The sequence below is a fragment of the Megalops cyprinoides genome, chromosome 10 (genome assembly GCF_013368585.1).
Source record: "Megalops cyprinoides isolate fMegCyp1 chromosome 10, fMegCyp1.pri, whole genome shotgun sequence".
NCBI classification, from domain to species: Eukaryota; Metazoa; Chordata; class Actinopteri; order Elopiformes; family Megalopidae; genus Megalops; species Megalops cyprinoides.
The window spans coordinates 16,326,166-16,348,605 of record NC_050592.1 but is presented as its reverse complement, the minus strand read 5'-3'; the positions used below and the strand labels follow the sequence as shown (position 1 = coordinate 16,348,605).

At 38.4% G+C, this 22,440-nt stretch overlaps 2 protein-coding genes across 2 annotated transcripts in view; one reads left to right on the top strand and one right to left on the bottom strand.

Annotated features, from left to right (window-relative positions):
* The window catches only part of LOC118783954 (raftlin), a 53,298-nt gene extending 47,563 nt beyond the window's left edge, over positions 1-5,735 (bottom strand). Inside the window, exon 1 of the mRNA XM_036537894.1 lies at positions 5,309-5,735. The gene's annotated coding sequence lies outside the window, so the exon portion shown is untranslated. The remainder of the gene's footprint in view (positions 1-5,308) is intronic.
* An 11,772-nt stretch (positions 5,736-17,507) lies between these two features.
* On the top strand, positions 17,508-20,297 carry LOC118785260 (cysteine-rich venom protein pseudecin). Its single transcript, XM_036539870.1, has 6 exons — positions 17,508-17,615; positions 18,215-18,305; positions 18,584-18,726; positions 19,143-19,231; positions 19,434-19,516; positions 19,763-20,297. Exons 1-6 carry the CDS (start codon positions 17,508-17,510, stop codon positions 19,903-19,905), a joined length of 657 nt encoding a protein of 218 aa, XP_036395763.1. The 3' UTR covers positions 19,906-20,297.
* The last annotated feature ends 2,143 nt before the right edge of the window (positions 20,298-22,440 follow it).

The window sequence follows — 22,440 nt, the reverse complement described above, 5'->3', positions numbered from 1 at the left end:
AGATGTTGTGAGGGGTATTTTTAGATCAGACTGAGGAAGTGAGAGATGTTTATGATTGCACTGTGACTGTTTTTTCCCAGAGTTCTCTTTGCTGTCTTTCTAGTCCTCTCTGCCGTGGTCAACCACCTACATCTCTCCTCCCACTTGAGAGACAGAGATAGAGAGAGAGAGAGAGATAGAGAGAGAGGGGCAGGGGAGGGAGGGAGGGAGGAAAAGAAGAAGGGGAACTACAACTGAAGAAGAATCTGATAATCGACATGTTCAGCCATTAGGGTTCAAATTCATCTCTCTGGACATAACCCCGCAATTTTACAAAACTCTGACATTGACTTCGTCATTTTTAATTCGAGCTGATTGTGCTGAAGCATCATCTAGACCTGTGATTTTACTGGAAAATCAACATAAAGTACCTAAAGATATATCTGGGCTGCAAGGCCTGGTTCAGAGATCTTTCATCTTTCAAGGTTCGTCTGTCTCACAACATCATGTAAAATAAAATTGCACCAGAGACTAAGTGCCAGAAATTGAGGATTTTACTGTATAATATGAACTGGTGTCAGAGGAAAGGTCAAACTATGATGGTATGATACAACTAGAATGCTCCAGCCTACTCTTTGGTTGTGTACACCAGCCAATCCCTTAAATGCACCCACTAGGCGTAAACTTTTTATTTAAGACAAACATGGTGGTTTTTCAGATTGACCATTTTTATAATCTGCTTTTGCAGCTAAGCTGCTTGACATGAAATTAACTGCTGACACTAGGACTACTAGGAGCAGCCAACTGCAGACTTTGGTCTTATGAGTTGAGTTAGACAGCTAGTGTGGTCACTAATCAGATGGTGGGCAGGAAGATGTCTTCACAGAGAGTTATAGTCATGGAGTCCCTGAAGTGGCTTGCTAGTTATTATGTCCATTATTCCATTGTCACAGCTCTTAAATAATGTTAGACTGGCTCTGTGCCTTAAAAAACATCTTGTAATACTATTAAGATGGGAACATTTGTCTTACTTAATGAGAAAGCTTTTTAAAATCATGCCATTTAACAATCCTAGCTCTGATATTCAACATTTTTGCAAAACAAATTTGGGTCCTTGATGTTTTTTATAACAAAATATAGCACAATATCACCTTCAAAGGGGCCTTTATTTTATTTCTCCCTGTTTTCACACAGTGCTGGCTCATTACCACCAGACTAACAGTGGAAAACTGTGGAAATACAAACCCTTGGACACTGCCCAACATATATTTTAATTGCTCTCAGCTTCAATATTATTTATTTAAATGGCAGAGGCTCTTATCAACAGTGACAAGGCTAAAGTACTGCTGTCCTATGGCCTGCTGTCAGTTCAACAGGAAAATTGGATGGCTGAGCAGGGGAATCTCATGTTTGGACTCCCTTCTTCCTTCCTTTTCTCCCTGGCTCCACAACTTCCTCCTGTTCAGCATCATTGGGGAGGAGGAGGAGCACCAGAGATGGACAAGAGCGTGGGGCCACAGATGGGGTTAAGAGGAAGAGTCAGCATCAGGCAAGAGGGGAGCAGGGATGGAAGAGTGGGAAGTCTGGGAGACACATAGACTATGGGCGGGGGGTGGGGGGGGGGGGGGGCTCCACAGAAGAAACATAGTCTCTTCTGTTTGAGGGTAGAAATGTCCATGTAAATGAAACACAGGCAGGATGTATTTTTTTCTTTGATCAAGCATCTGTTGATCAGTAGGAACTTATCGTGTTGTTATGACCCTCTGGTATTTGATATGTTCTCAAAGGATTTGGGTAGCAGATTTATTTAAGCTTAGCAATTAAAAACTGAGGTATCATGATCTCACTGCAAAAAATCCAAATCTCACCAAGCATATTTGTCTCTTTTCAAGTTAAAATATCTCTTTACACTTAATATAAGAAACAGTCACCAAACAAGCAAAATTTCCTTCAGCAACAAGGACTTGTTTTTAGACGGTGCATCTTGAATATCTTGTTTGGTGAAACTGTCTTGAAAACATCTTACTTTGAGTGGTATGTCAAATTAAGCAAGCCTTTTTGACAAGTCAGAGGGTTTTTAAACTGCATGACACAAAAACACTTCCTAATACCAGTTAAAAATAGATCAAAATTATTTTTTTTTCCACCTAATTTTAAGATCCCTTATCTTAAAAATGCTTACCTATAACACCTTATTTCAAGAAATCTTAACAAGTGTATTTCCACTAGTTCCATTGGCAGATTTTTTCACTTATTACTAGCAAAAAACACCTTGTATTAATTATTTTATTTCTTATTTTTGAAGGGCTATTTTTTGCAGTGCTTAAAAAAATCTTTGGACACAAGTGTGTCCTCTTAACATAGATTTTTATACTTACAGGCTGTATTTTACTTATTGGCTGAAATAAGAAGGCAGTCCGTTTAAACTGAATACCACAGGTTAGGGACATATTAATAGCTTTACTGAAAATAGAGGTGCTGATTGCCAATTCCTTTCTAATTAACTAGTACACCCGTGGTGACATTTTAGCTAAGTACATAAAGGCTGCCTTCAGAAAAATACCATTCACTGATGAAGGCAGTAAGCTGAAATATTTAAAATTTTAGCTTCATCTTCATTTACAGTGTGGAACTTTAATGAATGTAATTTTCTATGTATGGCAAAAAGCCTAGCTTTGTTGTTGTATGTTAAAACCAAAGACTTTAGTTTTGCAGAAAAAAAAATGACAGAAAATGCAAGCATTATTCTTACACGACGCTTATGACAACACTGAAATGAAACAGGTGGGTGAGGCCTGACTGCCCAATACACAGCGTCAAAACAAAACTTCTGAAAAGGTGAGAATGTCAATGTGTCTGCAGTGCATCTGTGAGCCCTGCTGCCCTTGTTTGAAGAGTGCCGTCGGGATGGACTCACGTCGGCCGTGCACCCACAGCCCTTCCCTTTATCGTCTCAAGGACCAAGAGCAGCTCGTGCCAGGGAAATGAACACAGAGACGCAGTCAGGCATTGCCATGGGAACCGGCTTCTTGAGGAGCACTCCATACTTAGGAGAATAAAGGACGCCCATTTCTCACACCTTCTCTCTGCCTTGCTCTCCCTCTCTACCTAATCATCTTGTAGAGTCAGCGTGACCATGTTCGTTATTACACTGCTGTTCCAGCCCAATCGTTTCCATCCTGGCCTCACAGAAAAGGCACATACAATGTTATTTTGAATTATGACATGTCTGGCGTAAGCATTTTAATGAGAAAGTTAATGTTGTTGCCTAAGTAGAAAAATTATGAAGAGGTAAAATGTGAACATTCTAGTCGTGCCATGAATCACTCACAAAATGTAACGGTTAAGAGCTGCTGTAGATTTGGTTTCAATTCTGCTATTTTGGCCTTATTAAAGTGCATGTAGAGATTCCTACAGTGTATATGAACTACTGTTTTCCACACACTTGCTTTGAGCAAGACATTTTTTATTAATGTGCACTGAAGGATAAGATCCATAGCTTTTCAGGGAAGAATATTGACATATTCCCATAGAACATGGCTAGATCAATACTTCTACTTATTTTCTTTATCGACCATTACAAGGAGACAGACATGCTAAATTTACCTCCGTGAAATTGAGTTGAGAGGGAAGGGTTTTTTTTTTTTAAATAGTGGGTTTAGTCACTGCAAAATTGCTGAAATGGAACAAAATCAATATTTTCTTTGGAGTCAAGGATATTTTATTTTTCAGTCTTGTTCTAAGGCATACAAATGTCTACGGTTGAAATTGCATGGTATCGCCAAAAAAAAAAAAAAAAAAAAACTCAGTAAAAACTAAGAAAATAATCTTTGTACAAATCTTGTAATTGACCATTTCAAATAACAAAAAGCTAATGAATACCTTACAGTGTAATCTGGTCAAACTACCATTCATTTCAGGAATCCTGAATAAAATGCAATGCAAGTTCAACCAAGACTTACAACTTTGATAATATCTGAAGTACATCCGCCATAGTTTTGGTGAAAAAAAAAGCTATGTAAATGGCTGCAAAACACTTACTTCATTTGCAACACTCAAAGTTACTTTTTTTTATTGTGGTCTTTGACCATTAACTAGTTCACACACAAGCACACTACAAGTCTGGAATGATCCTTCTAGGTACAACAGGCCACTTGGTTTAACAACTCTACACAACACACTTGCGTTTTGTCAGCCATTGTTTTTATGCAGTTATTTAAATCAATACTAATTGATACTTGATCCATTTAGTGTAAGAGGAGGAGCTGGATAAGCTTCAAAGTCTTGCACCAACAAGGTTCAGACTGCTTAAAATTATAAAAAATAAATACATCCCAGGTTTTTGCAAGGATTTGCACCTAGTGTAAATTAATCATAGTTCAGTCCTACAGTCCTCGGGATGAATATGTTCAGGTTTAAATGTACTGGTACAAATACGTGACTAAAATCATATTTCTTTAACCAGTTCCAGATTAACTCTGAATAAAGATATTACTCCTTCTTTATTGCAGGCAACCTTACTAATGCAAACGTAAGGCACATAGCACAGGGGAAATATCGATCGTGTTTGTATATAATATATTGTTTGTAATTACCGAGCATATCACATGTAGCCAAGGCCACATTCTGCTCGTTGAGCGGTCGGAGACACAAGTACTGTCAAAGATCTGCTGCACCACTTCCTTAGCGCTTCTGTCCATGAGCTCGCTGTCCACGAGTCGAACAGAAACAGTTAAAGCTTGTAGCTCGCCGGCTGGAACTGATTAACGGCAGCCCGCTCGAGCAGTGGTCTCACTCGCGGCTCTCTCTCTCTCTCTGGTTCCTCCTCTCTGTCTCACCGGCTGCGGCGGATACGATTTAATATGTCATGCACATCTCGTTTGAAACGCTGTCAGAGTTTAGTGCGACGGCGCCAGGTGGAGATTTTTTTTCTATTTTGCATTCTTCCTCTGCTTAGTACCACGCTGTGCTACTCGTCTAGGCGTTACACACTTGGCGGGATCACTGAACTGCATCAATACACTTTTGTAAAGGAGTGTATAGATTGTGGATTTTGTGTCAGGCATTGTTAACCAGCAAACTTCAGACTCCTTGCTATGCCCTTTAGGGCTTATCTTGACTGATTGCTATATCCATCAAAATTATTTGCCTTTAAAAATATCATACACAAGACAGATTATCTTCTCACTATTGGCAGTGAAGCAATAGTGCACAAGTTCATAAAAGACTTGTTACTTACACAAAACAGCAAACATTTTCTTTCACCTCACATGAAACAAATATGAATTCAGTACAAGCATTTTGTTCAAGTGGAGAAAGCAAGGCTTACCAATGACCTGCTCAGAGGCTGTTGGCGACCAGATCCTAAAGGTTTGCCCCAGGGCTCAGGTGCGGATGGCTGGACAAGCTCCAGAAGCAGACGGAATCATGTCAGTTAGAGCCAGCACTCAGCTCCAGTCTCCGATCAAATCCTTTGCAGCTTCCCTCTGATGTCACACAGATCCAAAACAGAATGAGAGCTTTTCAGTTCAAAAAGGGGGTGGGTTGGGGGGGGGGGAGACAAAACAGAAACAGTCCTGTGTTTGTGAGTCTTAAACCACTAAAGAGATGAGTGTCTCCCTTTAGGAGCGGCACCAGCAGACCAGCGACAGGAGCACAGCGAGCAGAGAATACACTTTGCCTCCTCTTGTTTAAGTCATGCTCAAAGTATGCCTCAACGATGTTCTGCAAGCTCAGGAAAACCACATCCTCTGACATCTCTACCTCCTCTCTCTCTCTCGCTCTTGCTCTCGCTCTCTTGCTCTCTCTCTCTCACTCGCTCTCGCTCTCTCTCCCTCTCCTGCTCTACACACACAGCTTTCTGTCTCACTCCTCTCCCCTGACTGTCTGTAAACAAAAGACCAGTCTGACCTCGTCACAGTTCAGTTCAGCCCCTCACTCACTCAAGACTCCTCCAGCAGCCGCTATGGTTCCATTCGACTGACTGAGGAAACCATTGGAGAGGGAGGGAGGGGGGAGGGAGAAGGGAGGTAAAAAAGAAGGAGGGAGAGAGAGGGGCAGAGAGAGAGGCAGAGACAGGGGGAAAGAGATTTAGAGAGTGAAAGGCCAGGGAGGCAGAGAAGGCAGAAATGGAAAAGTAGGATAACAGGAGACATGGCATGGCTGGGACACCCCTGTTTTGTGAGTGTGCAAGTCTGTCTGTGTGTGTGAGAGAGGGGCTATTTAGGGGCTGAAGAGGTCTGTCTGCACTCCTCTGTAGTGAAATGTATATTTTATAAGCTTCAGATGGGGTCCCCTATAGCTGGGTTTTCATTATTCAGAGCAAACTGCGAGAGGGCAGACTAATCTGGGGACAGGCTCCTGACACGGAAGCAGGTTACCCTCTTAAATTAGTAGGTAGGGACTACCATGATTTTCACAGCCAGTGCCACTCCTTAATCAAGAAAAGCGGAGAAACAGACATGTTTATGGGAAACTAAATTCCCCTGTGGCCTTAAAAACATGATTTTACATTTTTCATGTTAATAAGGCAGCAGATGCAATCATGCATTTCTTACTTCATTTAACCACCGCTACAGTAACTACAGTATGTAAAACAGGCAGCTGCTATTTCAACACTTCCATCACCACCTGGAAAACAAGGATGAAGAAGTAAGTCAAAATGCTTATGTAAACATGTTTGAATTTACATAAACCATGCCATGTGAGGCAGAGGACCAATGACTGATCTGCATACGTTCAAATGTTTTTGCATAGTGAAGACAGAGTTAAGGTTTTCTGTAAATGTTACTCCTACATGAGCAAGCTAATGCATGACTCTCATAAGCAGACATTAAAAGCTAGTAAATCAAGCTTTTCATGCTATGTTTGACCACGGTATCTGAGAACACTGATTTAAAAAAGTTAATGTTAGTTCCATGATACCAGTAAACAAATCAGGCCAGCTTACATGACCAGTGTGATATATGTTGATATCCTCTCTGTCCATAATCATATATGGCTAATGGCTCAGCCTTAAGTGGCTTCTTACTCATATCTCACTGCTTCCTCATGAAGTGATGCAGACAGCAGCAGAAAATCAGAACTTCCAAAGCTGTGGTTGGAAATGATTCAATGATTCATTTATACAGTAACTTTAAAGGTTGTGCAAGTGATTTACTGTGGTAGAGGGGAGGAACAGCAGGGATACACCCCCAGCCAAATATGCACAGTAGCATGCATCTGGCTAGTGCAAGGCAGACATTTTTTGTTCTAAAATTTTCACCACACATTTTAGAGATGGAGAGACAGTGATTTGTTTAGCCAATTTAACTGTAGGGGTATCGGACCATGTTATCACAGAAAATTCCTACTCTCAGTGATTAGGGAAACAATCAGATCTTTAATGACCAAACTGAGTCAGGCTTCAGTTTATGTCTCATCCAATAGATGGCAGGAAATGCTGCAGAACTGTACTGCTCGCAACTGCGAGTTTGTGGGAGCCTTTGATTGAAACCAAAATGACTAAATTATTAAATGACTAATTATACAGTGTATTTAAATTATAAGGATTGCTCTGTTATAAACAAACATTCCCTTTGATAATGTAAACATAAAATATGAAAGAAATACAATAATGAATCATATGAATTGTTCTGTGCTGCTAATTGCTTTTATCACCTTGTGTGTCTGTCTGGCCCCCAAGGTCTACTCTGATGGGGAGTTCTGAAGATCCATATAGATGCAGCTGTGTGATTGTTACCTCAAATGCCACAGGGTCCCTATTCTTGACTACAGTATTTGTTACTGTCATATTACTTCATCCATAATCCTTTACCTTTGGAAACATCTTATTATAAATTAGATAAAACCACAAGGAAAAGACAATTTAAATGTTTGAGGCACAAATGAAATTTACATATGAAAAATTCAACATATAACTGCATTCTTCTAGTGATTACTGAAGACCACCCTTAAAATAGTGCTTTCACAACAATACAGTATTGCTTGTAAATCACAAAGGTCAGTCAATGTAACTTGTCAGATACAGTGCCAGTATATTCTAGCTTTCATTACAACACAGTCCATAGTCCACCAATCTGAATGAGTTGTTACCTGGACATTTGCCTATGCTCATAATAATCCAGGCAGTTTCCTCTTTCAAGATCCAATAAATGTGAGAATGTATTATGCATTTTACTTTTGGAGTTGAGTGTATGTGTGTGTGTGTGTCTGTGTGTGTGTGTGTGTGTGTGCGTGTGTGTGTGTGTTTGTGAGAACATTGACTTTTATTTAGGAAAACAGGGGCCAAATGTGGCAGAGATAGGTATCTTGGGCACTGCAGTCAGCTGGGATACATCCTGCCTCTATACACATTGTTATCTGAATGCTCTTACCAGGTGAACTGGAGAGGCTCTCTATCAGCTTCTAACAACCTTTCAAGTGGAGTTCCCTGGGGCTTTGTGCCTGGCTCCTCTGTATCTAACAGCAATCACCCATACATACTGACCAAACCACTTTGCTCCACAGCCTCGGCATGCCTGGCAGTTCCACCCCTGCAGGATTTTCACATCCCAGTCTTGTCTCATGCTTATTGTGGCCCCAATATGGTGGAATGATTTTCTCAAAACAGAGCTGTGAAAGAGAGCTTTTGCCCATTTTCAGAGTAGACTGAAGACCCCTCCAAATTGCGTCTTGTATCTCCATTGTCCAGACTTCATTAGAACTAATGCAGTGATTTCATAGTGGATTACAGCACATTGTTTTAAGACTTTTCTATATAGCTCTGAGAGTAGCACTGTTTTTAAGCTTTTATTGTTAGATTATTGAGGTGTTCAATCAGGGCAGCCCTGTAAGTCTTTTTGGTATAGCATAATGGTCATTGTATTACTGTTATACACTGTATACTTTAATGTGTTACTGATGTTTGCTGGATCTGCACTGCATGTAGCCATTTTGTATGAATTACTGTACCTTACATTATAATTTGTGCTGGAAGTTGCTCTGGATAAAAATGTTTGCTAAATGCATGTAATGTATTGTCGCCCTGGTTAACAGCACCAGCCAAATGAGTAAATGTTACACATGACTGCCCCCTAGTGTTCAGTACTCAAAGAAAAATAGACTAAATGGATACAGCAGTCAACAGATCAATAGTACCTTACAGCAGTTAAAATATTTGTTATACTATATCTATATACAGTAATGTAATTATTACAATGAGAGATTCTGTTTTGTTACTTAATTGTGTCTTCTGTTTGTCTGACCAGTATGGACAGGCATATTGTCATAAGGGGAAGTTAGGACTGCCACATTGGTACAACACACCTGTACATTACAAGCCATTCATTCAGACTCTATGTAAGCGATCACGGGCTATGACATTTAGTGTGATAGATGTAATGTATGAATGTGACAGATGTAATGAGAACTGAGTGTGTAAATGTTTAGCATGTATGTGTAGTGGGTTCATAATGTGTTTATCTTGTACACATTGAGTCCTGAAGAATTTTTAAAACTATTATTTAATTATGTGGTAGGTAATTATCATTATCCATTGCTTATCAGATGAGATTCTCCTGGGCTACTTACAAAATTACATTTTCACACGTCATACTTCTGTACATTGATACAAATATTTCAATCAATCAAATTTTATTTCAGAGAGGACTTCTCAAAGTCAGCACACTGTAAAGAAACAGTGGGAGATAAAGCAAATATAATGCGGTGGGTGGAAACAGAACAATTGCACTTTTCCAGCAGAGAGGAAATCACATAGTCTGCTAGTATTAGTAGCAGATGTCTTGAAACTGTGCTGGTGTACAGGTAAACTATAAAAGCAAATTCACTTTGCCTGTTCTGTAGATCAGAGATATCAAAGTGACCTATAAAGGAGCTACACTGTAACACATGCATATACATCACAGCATTATATATTGCTATGTATAAAGTAGCTGTTGAAGTGAATGTATAATTTTAACCCTGGAGGCAGGTGGAAGAAATGGCTGATTGTATGGCTGTGCTTTATGGTAGTATCATAATTCAGCATACACCAAGGAGACATGATAGAACATCAGCAGCAGCTAATATACGGCAGTAAAGCTACTGTATGTTTAAAACAATGCAAACTACATAGTGGATAGTTTTCTAGTTAAGGACATCCATTCAAATTTATGACAAACCATGTGATTTTATCATAGACCCACCTAGTGCCAATAAGTTTTGTCATAGTAACAAAAGTAATGTGTTGTGGTGATGGACTTCATATTTCACTGTAGACACAGTAAACCCCAGATCACTACAAACTTGAAATCTGTCTTATAGGTATGTTCTGATCTACCAGCGTGCTTCCCCTGCTACACTAAATAGACTTTACTGATTTTTATCATAATGTAATGGTTAACTGTTGCACCAGTCAGAGGACACAAACATACTGCTCATAACCTTTTCAACCTTTCTTCAGCATTTTGTGTAATTATACCACCAGTCTATGATTTGTGAAAAAAAGGAAGGTTAGAAGTGAATGGCTGGGCTTCTAGGGGAGAACTGTATTGTACCTATTCTGAAAGACGTTTTACAATAAGTTAGTACAGAGCAAGCAGCAGATCCTTTGCAATCTTTTTGGGCATATGATCCCAGCTAACATACAAAGGATATGGTTTTGTGGTTATTTCAGACTGATCAATCAAAAGTACTAATTCTAAAGTATGTCTTTGCTCAGTACAATGAGTAGATCCAAGGATGGATCTGAGATTTATTGTGAGACAGCAGCTGTCAAAGAGGAATTCAGTATTGTCTTTGTTCACTTTGGTAAGGCTAGAAATGTAAGATGACCTTGAGAAAGAGGTAGCTTTTTTGTATTTCCTAAGTATCATGTACTGGCAGGTAAAAGACTTGCAGCTTAGTAGTTCTCCAGAAGGACTGGCTTCTGTTACATTTTCAACAAAAATTGAATCATGTACCAATTGAAAAGTACTTCTAAAAGGAATGCTTTCTCTGTCATTGTGAATGTCAAATTTCACACAATAAAGGCTCGGTCTGCATCTACTGCTTGATTTGATGAAATCAGTAAAGCACAAGAGGAGCAGGTATGAGGCAGTTGCAATATGATGAACTGAATTCACCAAGATAAACCAGGTCAGGGGATCATAGCGGCTTGCAGAGAGCAATGTGCACCAGGACGTCAGCCTTGCTGGTGGTGTATAATGACATTGTTTTATATTGTTGGCTATTTTATTAGATAAATCATAAGAAACCCTCTAGGAGTCCACTTCATCTGCAGAGCCATGCCTCTGCAAAAATTCATCTTCTCTATGAATTGCATTTGGTGAGATGCACACCAGCTGGCCAACCAGTCATTCAGAGGAGACAGCCTGTGAAAGTTTTGTCAGAATTGTTAATAGCCAGAGGCCAGAGTGAATTTCATTCTGACAAAATCAGACCAGCCTGGTTTTTTGGGAATTTCCAATAGTCTAAATTAGATGTAGTTTATGACATCATGGACATACTCTGCTGTATGTGCTGTATATCTTACTTTTTGTCGACTGCACTTTTGCAGTGTCAAGCACCCCTAGAAGGCATTTAAAGACTATGCCCTTTATGAGATACTCAGACAAATCAGAGCAAATTGCCTAAGGGCTCAACAGCAGTGCCTGGCCTAAGAGTTTGACCCGTAAATGTCTGAGTACAAGACCAGTTCCTTCCATGACTGTCCTGGGGGGTTTAGGGAGTACGAGTAGGGGACAAAATTAAAAATCGAGCTTATACAATGGCCCTGATAAACCAGTGGGCTGGGAGAATCCCTTGGAATACCTTATATTAAAACTCACGTAAAACACGTATCAAGGCAATATGCTATGTACTAAGCAGCTGTATGGACACTGAGGGAAGCTGTTGAACTAGGAATTAATCTCATCAGGCAGGCATGACAACACCCCAGAGTCATGCACACACACACACAAGCATGCACTCATGTGAACTTCCTCTCCTACATCACGGCCCTGCTTCAGTCCAGATCTGAAGATCTTCTGATTTTAAAAAGGCTCGCCATTTCACTTTAAGGGACCTATGCCATTCCAAATAAATAAAGTACATATGATTCATAGAATAGAGAACAGTCTGCCTTATAAACCTCACCCTGCTCCTTTGCCCAGCATCAGTTCATTTTTCAATATCAAAAATACAAAAGTAACTGTGGCAGACCCTATGACTAACAGTGGGAGTGCACAGCATACACTGCATTCAAAATGACCCTCATGTATATCCTGGATGGAGGGTGGAGAATAGGGGAGTTTCATTCAGCCCAATAAGCCTTTTATCAGTATTGATTTGTTGTTAGTGGATAATGTTTTTAACAGTGTTTACAATATTTTTATGCACAGTTTATCTGTAATTTTTTCATGTAATTTTTTTCATACTTAAATTCTTCAAAATTTCAAATACATTCATGTATTATACGATAGGGAAATGTGAATGTTTTGCAAATACACCAAGCAGTTGTCTAGAAAACACACTACCTAGTCAGCTGGCTATTTGCATACAACATTAAAGTCAGCAACTGTAATACATTTGCTGTTGTGTGAGATGGATCTGATACTTCATATTCCCATTCATTTTCATAATCTTCCAACAATCCTATTACTTTCATGTACAGCCTGGATTTGATTAGGTCATTACTCAGCATGGGTTCATATGATAAAAAACATGATTATTTATGGATAAAAATGAGAATTGGAAAATAAACACATGGGCAGTAAGTATAAATAAATTAACCTGAATTCAGCAATGATAAAATCTAGAACTTCTGCTAGCAATACTTTCTGTTGGCTGTGAGTTTATAGCCATATTGACCCAAGGTGGGCAAGTCTGTAGAGGTCCAGGATATATTCACCATAGAGGAGACAGGGCTCTAATACTCAACACATAGCATATTTGAGAAGCTATGCACATGTCCATATTATCTACAGACAAAACATTGTTTTCAATACAAAAATATTTTCTGGGACAACAATATTTAATTGAAATCAAATCCATGTTTGGTAGCATTGGTAGCATGCGGGAAATTATTTAATACCTTACCAACATGTTAATTATGTTTTATTTGTTTATGTGACTCTTTTAATGTAAACCTGATGTATGAAGCATTGAAGCTATAAATGTAACACAACATACCAAAGGTTTTTATTTACTCTTAGGATTGCTTTTGTTCACACAAGCTGGCCATAACTTCTACTTGAGTCCAAACATCCATAAAACTATTATTCTTTTGATTATTTGAGTATTAAGCTAAGGAAGGACAAATGTTTCCAAATAAGAAAACACACTACTTGGGAGAAGCATGCAAATGTAAATATACTTTATTTCAATATTTTATATTTATGTCATTCCTTACATTTAATCATAAATGGTTCCCTCACAAAAACATTGACCTTCTCTGGAAATATATATTTAAACATATATATTTAATATATATATATTTAAAAATATATTTAAATATAAATATATAAATATATATCTTTAGATCTATATCTATCATATACACATATATGTAGCCTTTACATTAAAATGCACTTTCTTCACATGCTGACAGTCTACAAAACAACCTTTGAACTGAAAATGTTGTCACAATTACATTTACACAAAGGTAAACACTGCTAGATAAAGCAGAAAAACCTACTGTAAATATCACATTGGCAATATCTGCGTGTGTTTGAAACATGTGACTCAGCTAGGAAGATTTGGAAAGATGTCATCTCAATATTTTGCGGAGTTAATCCTAAGAGTGATTACATTTCTGTCTGCCACGGTATCTTACGACCTCCTTTCAGTCTTTGGATATACACTTCATTTTATGTAACAATTCTATCAAACAAAGAATGAAAAAGTATTTATGTTCTTTCACTGGAGCGTTACTCACAGGGCTTTCCAGGAACAAGGACAAGGTTTAATGTCCTGTTGTCAGTTAATCCCTCCAAAATAAAGCAAGTTTCATGTAGACTGATCTTTGCAGCATTATCTCTGCATATCCTTTTTAGTAATGATTTTTTTCCCACTGGGGATAGATGAAAGGGTGGTGTAATGCACTGACTTGAACTTTTGTGTTTAATATATCCATATGTGCCCTAAGATATCTCTCATTGTTCTGCTGTTTACACAAACTGTAAGGGACCTCCTTCATTCTGTGCCGTGTTGAAGTATGTTTTGCATTCAACAGAAACTACACTCCCTTAATAGTGATTATAAACTATAGTCAATAATTCTATATTCATGCTTTTGTTCCACAATAATATTGTATAAATATTATAAATGTCACCACAGATTTACCTCTGATAAACATACAATTACAAGTGAACAATATAGATCCTGCCACTGTGTCTATAAAAGGACGGTAAAACCTTGCTCCTGTTCACAGGACTTAAGAGCGCTCAAAACAGCTTTCCAGCTTAGGTGAGCAAGTAAATATTTTAATACTGACTTTCATTATTAGCTTGTAAATGTTAAGCTTTAATTTTGTTTATTGTATCAGGAAATAATTATAAATGGAATCTAAGATATTTAAATGCATATTTATGCATCTTTTATGTGATGTCCTTCAGCAAGTGTCAATAACACCTTGGTAAGGTTAATGGTTAAGGTTAATTTATGTAATGTTTTCAGTAGGTGCCAACAGAAAGATAACAGAATGCCTATTTGTTTCTCAGCATACAGCACTGGAAACTCAGCGAGATAAAACCATTAAGCAGAACAAGTTTCATGCCACTGTCAAGAAAGGGCATAGCAGCAAGGTAGGTAGGTCATATTATAGTAATTACCATAATTTGTACCTCATTGCTGTACAGTGCCAGATAATGTTGTTTAGCTAGCTGTAGAACTTTGTTTGGAACAAAACATTTGCTGGTAAACTGCAAGAGGTTTTATATGTTATATAGGTGTGTAGGCTTGGAGGCATATAGCTTGATTATAAATGCCATAAAAAATATGAGTACTAAATGCATGTATGTTTGAACAGTTTGTTTTTGTGACAATCAGGAAGATGTTAGTGGTTGGACATGAAGCAAAGTATATACATTTGGTAGCCTAGGCAATATTACCACAGTATTATCCTTACCATGACAATCATGTTATTGTTTTATACCATTTTATTGACTTGTTTGTTATAGAAGCTATTGAGAAAAAGGGTCGTAATTTTGTGCCAGCACAAGGGAGCGCAATTGGGCACATTTATGACAACCCCCCCCCCCCAATGTATCAAGTTGTTTTTTATATAACTACGTATGCCAAATATTGAATGGAAATACAGTTCTAATAATGACATTACTATTATGGTTAATTAAAAGCTGAATATTTCATGAACATCACCAGCTAACACAGTGAGGCTTGCTTTTCAGCAATGCTGTATGCTTACTGGGAGCTCACGCCCTTACCCACCAGCTTCTCCTTCAGCTTTGTTTGGTTAAGACAAAGAAGCATGTGTGATAATCTCAAACCATCATTATTTAAAGTGGTTTAATACAGTACATATGGCAGTTGAGTGGCCCTATTTGATGTATGATTGATGATATATTCATAGTGACACTTCAGTGTTTTCTCTTTTATGAAGTCCTAAACTCTTTTTCAAAAGTGTCTTTTGTTGTCTTTCAGAAGGTTTAAAACTGAGATTTACAATTTAATTAAACATTTACTTTGAAATACAATATTTCATATTTCAACAAATATTTATGTTGTGATAAATATTCATTTTTGAAACCCACATTTGAGGAGAAAAATATGTTTTTAATTTTAAATATTTTATCTTAAATCTTTTGTTTTTCAAATCTCAGATTATATATGTACATTAGATATACACCCTAACATATTGTTTAAAACTGAGTGTACGTTTGAAACGGAGTGTAAAAATACTGAGATTCAGTTTAAATATATCAAAAAAAGAGGCAGATTTATCCTAAATCCGCTGGTAAAAAAATATAATAATTTTTCTATTGTGGTAACACAACACAAATAATGTAGGTTACACTGCATACCGGACTGGTAATCTACCTGTTAAACATCATGTATTCTGATTTCACTGAGGATTGTCTCCCATATAGACTAAAGAACAAGCTTTCATTGCCATGACAACCAGGACACCACTGTCTGTGAGCCTGCTTATTAAACATAACTTCAGGTCACATTTGTATATATTAACCATTAAAATTACCATACACCTAGCTAAGGTTTGCTAAATAAGGTTAGATACATGCTTAGAAGGGGGTGCTGAGTGACCGTCCAGCATATTTTCCATGGACAGGCACCAGTCCACAAACACTCCTTTACCAGACTTACGTGGGACACTCCGTTTACCATGTTTACCACAGAGGAATATTGGCAGTAAACAGTTTACCACAACCAGAGTAATGACCAATGGCCAAAATACTGCATGCATTCATGTAAACGTAGTCTTTGTGCCCTGCCTGCACCTCTCTGAATGAGCACCTCCACTGTGAATCAAACTTGGCAAATTCAGTGCCTCCTCCATGCTGAAAACAGAAAAGGGGAAAATAGTAAAAGAATAGACAGAGAATTGATCAACATGATGTCTAGCCCTTACCTCACCCACCACTAATCATTTAATGTGACCAAACACATTTAGTAATAATAGCTTTACACTGGGATAACGCATACCAAAATTTATGAAATCATCATATTTTACATTCCCTGTCCCAAATTATTTTGTTCCTGCTTATGCCTAGTGGCTAAGTGTAAGTTTGTCTAATTAGGGCCCCAAGTCCTTAAAGCGAGTTAACAACAGCATCTCATTCAGAATTGAATGTCACAAACCTCAGGTCCTCAGTACAGGGCTCTAGTGTTGCCCAAGCATTCCAGGATACATTTATAATTTGCCTTTCTGTGTAACTTTCTACAGGACCTGTAACACAATGTGTGTGGTCATTATATGTTTTCTGACTCTGCTACAGCTGTGCTTCAGCTCTGGTGATCTGGTGGGTATCACAATGCAAACTGCTGTAATTCATGCTAAAATGCACTTATAATAAAGATATAGGATATAGGCATCAATGAGTTTTCCATTTTACACCTCTTCAAAATGTTATCTTGAAACCCAGAGTCATACAAATTTTCAGTTAACAAAACATTTTATTTCTGAACAAATGGATTGGATTTGTGCTAGTTTCTTTTTATATGGCAATATTTGCATAAAACAAGGCATGCTAATTTGTAGACAAAAGATAAACAGCACAAAAATAGATAAATACATTGTGACTCATTAACAATTTAATATTAGTGACTTATTATCAATGAGCTAATTACTGTTTCCTTCTTTTCTTCCCCCTCCTGCTGTACTCAGGTAGGTAAGTGTCTCTGATAACTTGATTATGCTGTTCATATTGACCAGCATTTACCAATGTGTTCCTCCCCCCAGACTAAAGAAACACCCTATCTCCGTGTATGTGTTTGTTTGCGTATATGTGCATGAGTGTACGTGCCTGTGGATAAATGCGCGGCTACGGGTGTGCACATGTTTATGTCTTTGTTCATTCATGTGTGTATGTGTGATGACAGGAATCTCCACAGACAATCTCACTGTTCAGGATGAAATTCTAAATGTGCACAATGCCTTCAGGAGAAACGTGGAGCCTACTGCCAGTAACATGCTGAAGATGGTAAATTTTCCTGTGTTTATGGTTTTACCTATACTTTACCTTTGGCTTCTCTAGTCCTTGAAGACAGCAGCACCTGCTGATCTTCATTCCACTGTAACTCGTATGCAGGATAAAAATGTATGGGGCTGATGCATCCTAAAGGTCTGCAATCCAGCTCTTTTTCCATTACAGAACTAACTAATATTTTTCATCTATATTTCATTCACGATTATTCTCACATGTTGATCGCTTACCTTTTCTCTTCTGGGTCCTGATCCATTTGATACAAATATGTCTGATCCCACTCTCACAAGTGATATATTTCAGGCACAGGTAATAATGAGAGTTGTGTTTTCGATACATGTGATATGCATAGGTGTGTTTCAGATGAAGATTATATTCTGACAGGTGCATTTCAGATACAAGTGAAATTCGCCAGGTATGCTTCGGGGGAAATGTGATACAGATACATGTGTTTCAGGTATGGGTAATGCTGACAGGTATATTAGTAGAGCTGGTAGTGACAGGTGTGTTTCAGTTTTGTCTTGTTCCAACACATGTATGGATACCTCACATGTATGTATACCTGTCTGGTCTCACCTGTATATTCCCATTGGTAGAGTTGGAGCACAGAGGCAACAAAGAGTGTCCAGGCATGGGTCAATGGGTGTTCCATGAGTCACGGTCCACCCAGTACCCGCATGATTGGAAGTATGGCTCGTCCGCTGGTCTTAATCTCTGCACATATTCCCACCACATACATGGGAATGCACTAAAGAAAAAGGTTACAGGACACAGGAGATTACTGACTCTGTTCACATAGTTCACAGTACTAAGATTAGATAAACACTACGGTTTTAGTAATAGCACTTCACAAGTAATAAATTAAGAACTCACCATTTTTCAATTTCTTTTTTAAATTTTACAGACTTAGACAGAAGGAACATTAATTTTGCCATATTTTTGACATGGTTTTCTTCTATAAACAGCATATGAATGTGGAGAGAACCTGTTTAAGTCCTCCACACCTCTCCCCTGGAGTGAAGTCATTCAGGCCTGGCACAGCGAGGTTAAAAATTACCAGTATCCCAATGGATCTGCAAATGGTGGCACAATTTTTCACTACACCCAGGTGACAACATTAATTTGAATATATATTCTTATGTATTATCTTTTTAGGATAACTACACCGTTGCATGAAAATGTGAGGTAAAATCAACTAGTTTAATCGTGGATGAACTGTCTCATAAGTTTGCTGCTAGATAATATCTGACGTGTATAATGGATCTCATGCTGAACTTCAAATAATAGTTTAATAGTCAAATAATAGGCATGTTTCAAATACAGGTAATACTGACAGGTATTTTTCAGATACAGATGATGCTGACAGGTATATTTGAGGTTCACATTATTCCAACAGGTTTGTTTCAAGTATGCAGTAGGTAATAGTGGCTGATGTGTTTCAGTTATTTTCAGCAGCTATGGGGGATATTGACAGGTCTTGATGAGGCAATGATGATACTGACAGGTATGCTTCATTTTTTGTAGGTGGTGTGGTACAGCTCTTATGAGGTGGGGTGTGCTGTGGCCTCCTGTAACAACTCACTGTATTTCTATGGCTGCCATTACTACAGAGCGTACGTATACCCTGCCTGCCCCCAGTCTACACTGATACGCAGCACTGATCTCTGTGCTTTCACTGATATCACTTGATATCTTAAAGTAAAGGACATTGTGACTACATTATAGAGCTGCAGTCATACAGCTACCTAACTACATATGCACATCTGGTATATTCTGACTGATACCAAGCTAAAAGCTGTGCTTTACTATTTACAGTGGGAACTTCAAAGGAGTACCCCCATATACAGCTGGCCCCTCCTGCTCAGCCTGTCCAGATGCTTGTGAGGACAAGCTATGTAGTGAGTGTCAGATACTTTCTTTCAAATTCACCAATCAAGCAATCAAGGCAGCAAGCTTAATTCTCATTAGCATGTTGAGCAAGTTTTAACTGTATCATTAAAGTGGCTTGATTTGTGGTTGATGTACAGAACAAGCAGTATTTATTCCAGATTAATTAAACTCTGATATGGAGAGTGACACCAAATACTGAGTGTTCATTTTTATAAATGCTTTTTATTTATTGATTTTTTTTTCTTGTCCATTAGCCAACCCATGCCCATACATTGACAAGTTCATCAACTGCCCTTCCTTGAAGGCGGAGGCAGGTTGTGATAACTCATATGTTAGTGCCTGGTGCCCAGCGCTCTGTCAGTGCAATGGAAAAATCATCCCTGTGGGAAAGAAGTGACCGACAACTACATGGCAGAGCACTATGGAATTACTCCCACACATAAAGTTTATATCTGTGGTTTTACCTGAGTTGATGAAATAGTGGTGTGAAAACCCCAGGTAAATTATTTCGTGTTTGGTCTTTCAGGTATTTGCTAACTAGAATCATCCTTTCGCAGCATCTGTAAGATGGCTAAAGCCACCTTCTAAATTCCAAGATTTCTGACATTAAAAACGAAATCTACTGTATAGGGGAATGGAGGAGGTTGTGGGACTTGTCTTATCTTCTTGGAATTTATCCTTGACACTGTAAAGTCAATCAGTACCACTCTTGCCAGTCAGCTTACTTACTACCAGGCAGTTTTTTCTATAACATTGGTGCCATTCCCTCTGTATTAGGTGCATCTTGTTCTGTGTATGTTTTACACTCCTGTGAGAATAGTGAATAATATTAAGCAAATTGAAATAAAGTGAATCCCTCTCTGTGTGGGTTATTTTATTTTTTGATAAACAAAGGCACAGGTCCTGCTTGACTTGTGTTCTTTCATTACATCTGAAATTCCATATATTCAGTGTTCAGTCAGCATTTGAAATGTCCAGAGTCATTATGAAACACTGAGCTGGGGTTTCTCATCTTTAAAGCTATCACAATTCAACATTGTCTCCAACCATTGAAGTCAGAAGTCATCAAAGTCAGAAGGCATCAAACATAATTTCCGTTACCTGGTTGCTAAAATCTTTTCTTCTGGCCAGCACCAGATCATCAGATGTGCATGTTCTGCGGTTTTCAGCTACTTGCTCGCTGCCATGGGAGAAGTGCTGTTCTTCTGCAGAAATTAGCAACATTACATTTGTGTAGCAGACACTTTGACTGCAGCTTCAATAGCTTACATTTTTACATAATATCTATTTAAGCAGTTGGATATTCGGTAAGATAATACAGGTTAAGGACCTTTTCCAAGTTTACAACAGCATAACTTGGCCAGGGAATCAAATTGTCAAACCTAAGGCCATGAGCCCTGCTCCTCACCACTACATCACACTGCTGCCCCTTTAATAAAGGAGGACAATTAATCAGTATATTATGAACCCCCCACACAAGGCATGATATGGGGGAAATATGGGGACATTTTTGATGTTAAACTTTTAATTGGTATAAAACTGCAGCATTTCAGTTTGTTGATCCTTTACATGTCTTGTACGATTTAGACTATTAACAGCTGACAGAATTTCCTTAGATGCTAAATTGCTCCATAGATCCTGCATACAAAACCTGACATTTGCCAAATTGATTCATTTAGTCATCAAAAGTGTGTGTAGGCTGACTCACTCAAGAAGGGACTTGATAAGTGAAATCCAGATGTTCTGAAGTACTCTAAAAAACACTGAACAATTAGAATGCTAGAGTGGACTGAACATGCTGACACTAATACATGTGTAATCTTCTTTTGGATCATTTGAATATTTAATTTTAAATGTAAATGTTTAATATACAAGAAACATTTGCTTGATGACTCAGACAGATGCACCCACTGACTTTTCTCACTTCGCTCACTGTGACTGTATTTCAGGATTTTTTTTTTTCTCAGTAATCCAAGGTCTTTTTTCATATATATTGTCAAATGCACCAGGTGACAGCTTTTGGCCCAAGTGGAGCTTTAAGGGAGTGTAGTGGTCTTCAGCTGTTCCTGTCAGTGGTCTGGAGTGATGACTAAAGGAAAATAGGTCCAGAGCTCAGATTCCCTGTACTGCAGGGATCTGAAGGGGACTTTGGATTCTGAGATCAGACACTGCACTCAAAGGTCCATGGTATGACCAACAGGGCAAGCAGAGTAATCCCATTCACCCTGACAGAGCACAGTGGCTACCCTCCCCTGGTGTGTCACTTATAAATAAATTATTGTTAGCATGAAAGGCCACTGTCATGGGCATCTGTAAACCTGCTGGTTTTCTCTCTTGATTACAGCATAATACTCACAGCACAGCACAGTCCTCACACACCTCACCAGATCAGTTTGATGGATGGATGTGTGTATGTGTGTAGCAGTGAAGGGTACTGGATTGGAGAATAGGCACATGCATGCATTTATGGATTTATTTGTATGAGCGTGTATGTGGGCAGAATATGAGTACATATGCATGGTCAGGGTGCCACGGCACACATGGTGTGGTACATTTGCATGTCAGCTCTCATTGTATGGTAGGTTTCTTATATGTAATGATTACTTACAATCTATAATACACATAATCACACAGGGTTATGCACAATTATAAACACAGACGTTTATTTCAGGGAATGTTTTTGCATTGTGTCTAAAATGTTATAGTCCATCTGTTGTGTCTATAGTATACACACAGTACAGGTTGATTTAGGCCCACATTTGTGATCCCAGCACTGGGATCTGGCACTGATGCTTATTCATATGTGGTGTCCTCTTTGTACAACTTTTCATGCCATTTCATTAGATGCACTTTTTAAGTCGCTCTTGATAAGAACATTTGCAAAATGACACCACAGCCGCAAAGTTTCATGCTATCTTTCATTGTCTCTTAA